The following is a 964-nucleotide window of genomic DNA, read 5'->3' as shown; positions in this document are numbered from 1 at the left end:
TTAATTTTTATAGTCATTTAATTTCATAACTCATTTAAAATAATGGACTAACGACACAGTTTTTGTATTCTAACTGAATATCATGATTAAAACAGGTAAGAGGTTTTGTAAGAGCCAAATATAACTTGTGGCATCTTTTTATTCATGTGTGCTGTAGGCCCATCTTTCTCTTTGAGATCTACTTACCCTCAGAACGTGTGTTTTTATTTGGAGCTGAAACATCTCAAGCTCAGAGAAAATGGACCGAGGCAATAGCCAAGGTATTTAAATATTGCATTTTTACCATAGATCTGGGGAAGATTTTTAACATGGAGTCTGTGGTTGAGCTTCAGGGGTCCATGAAAATTTTATGTTAAGATTCTTGGAAGAAGGTCAGACTTCATTAGGTTTTTATTAGGTCAAATGAGGTTAAGAACTGTCTTCCTAGAGCCTTAAGCAGAAGAGAAATGAATGGTATGGCTGACAAAATCATTTTTCAAATTATGGCCATGTTTATATTGATTAAATTATTTTTAATATTATAAAGACATTTCTGTGAATAACTTTTCATAGGTAGATATCTTATTCAAAGTGTACACAAAGGTAAAAGCAACAAATTTAGTAAAAGACATAAAAGGAGAAAAACATTAAAGGTTGACATTTTGAAAAGTGTCACAGTTCTGTGAAGAGACTGTTTTCTTTGTTCTATATGTATATAGCAAGAAAAGAGATTTAGGGTGCTGCCATTTGAAAATGTAGTAGAGTTTCTCACTTTTAAGACTGAAAGCAAGTTTAAATAATTGTTTTGAATTTTGGGTTACTTACAAATCGTTAAAAATAAAATACTAAGACAATTTTTTCCACCTTCCCTTACATCTGTAGATTGGGAAGGGATTTCCTATTTTCACTGTCTTTATTACTTTTTTGTATTTGTTTTAACAGCATTTTGTTCCCTTATTTGCTGAAAACTTAACAGAAGCTGACT

The 964-nt window shown here is 31.2% G+C and overlaps 1 protein-coding gene across 1 annotated transcript in view; it reads left to right on the top strand.

Annotated features, from left to right (window-relative positions):
* ARAP2 (ArfGAP with RhoGAP domain, ankyrin repeat and PH domain 2) overlaps window positions 1–964 on the top strand; it is a gene marked incomplete at its 3' end in the record, with an annotated part of 118,650 nt that overhangs the window by 100,448 nt on the left and 17,238 nt on the right. Inside the window, 2 exon segments of the mRNA XM_023507995.1 lie at window positions 96–260; window positions 922–957. Coding sequence (XP_023363763.1) covers window positions 96–260; window positions 922–957 — 201 coding nt within the window.

This window comes from Otolemur garnettii, unplaced genomic scaffold, assembly GCF_000181295.1.
Source record: "Otolemur garnettii isolate 467f Iridium unplaced genomic scaffold, OtoGar3 scaffold00214, whole genome shotgun sequence".
Lineage (NCBI taxonomy): Eukaryota > Metazoa > Chordata > Mammalia > Primates > Galagidae > Otolemur > Otolemur garnettii.
This window is presented reverse-complemented; position numbering and strand designations above follow the sequence as displayed.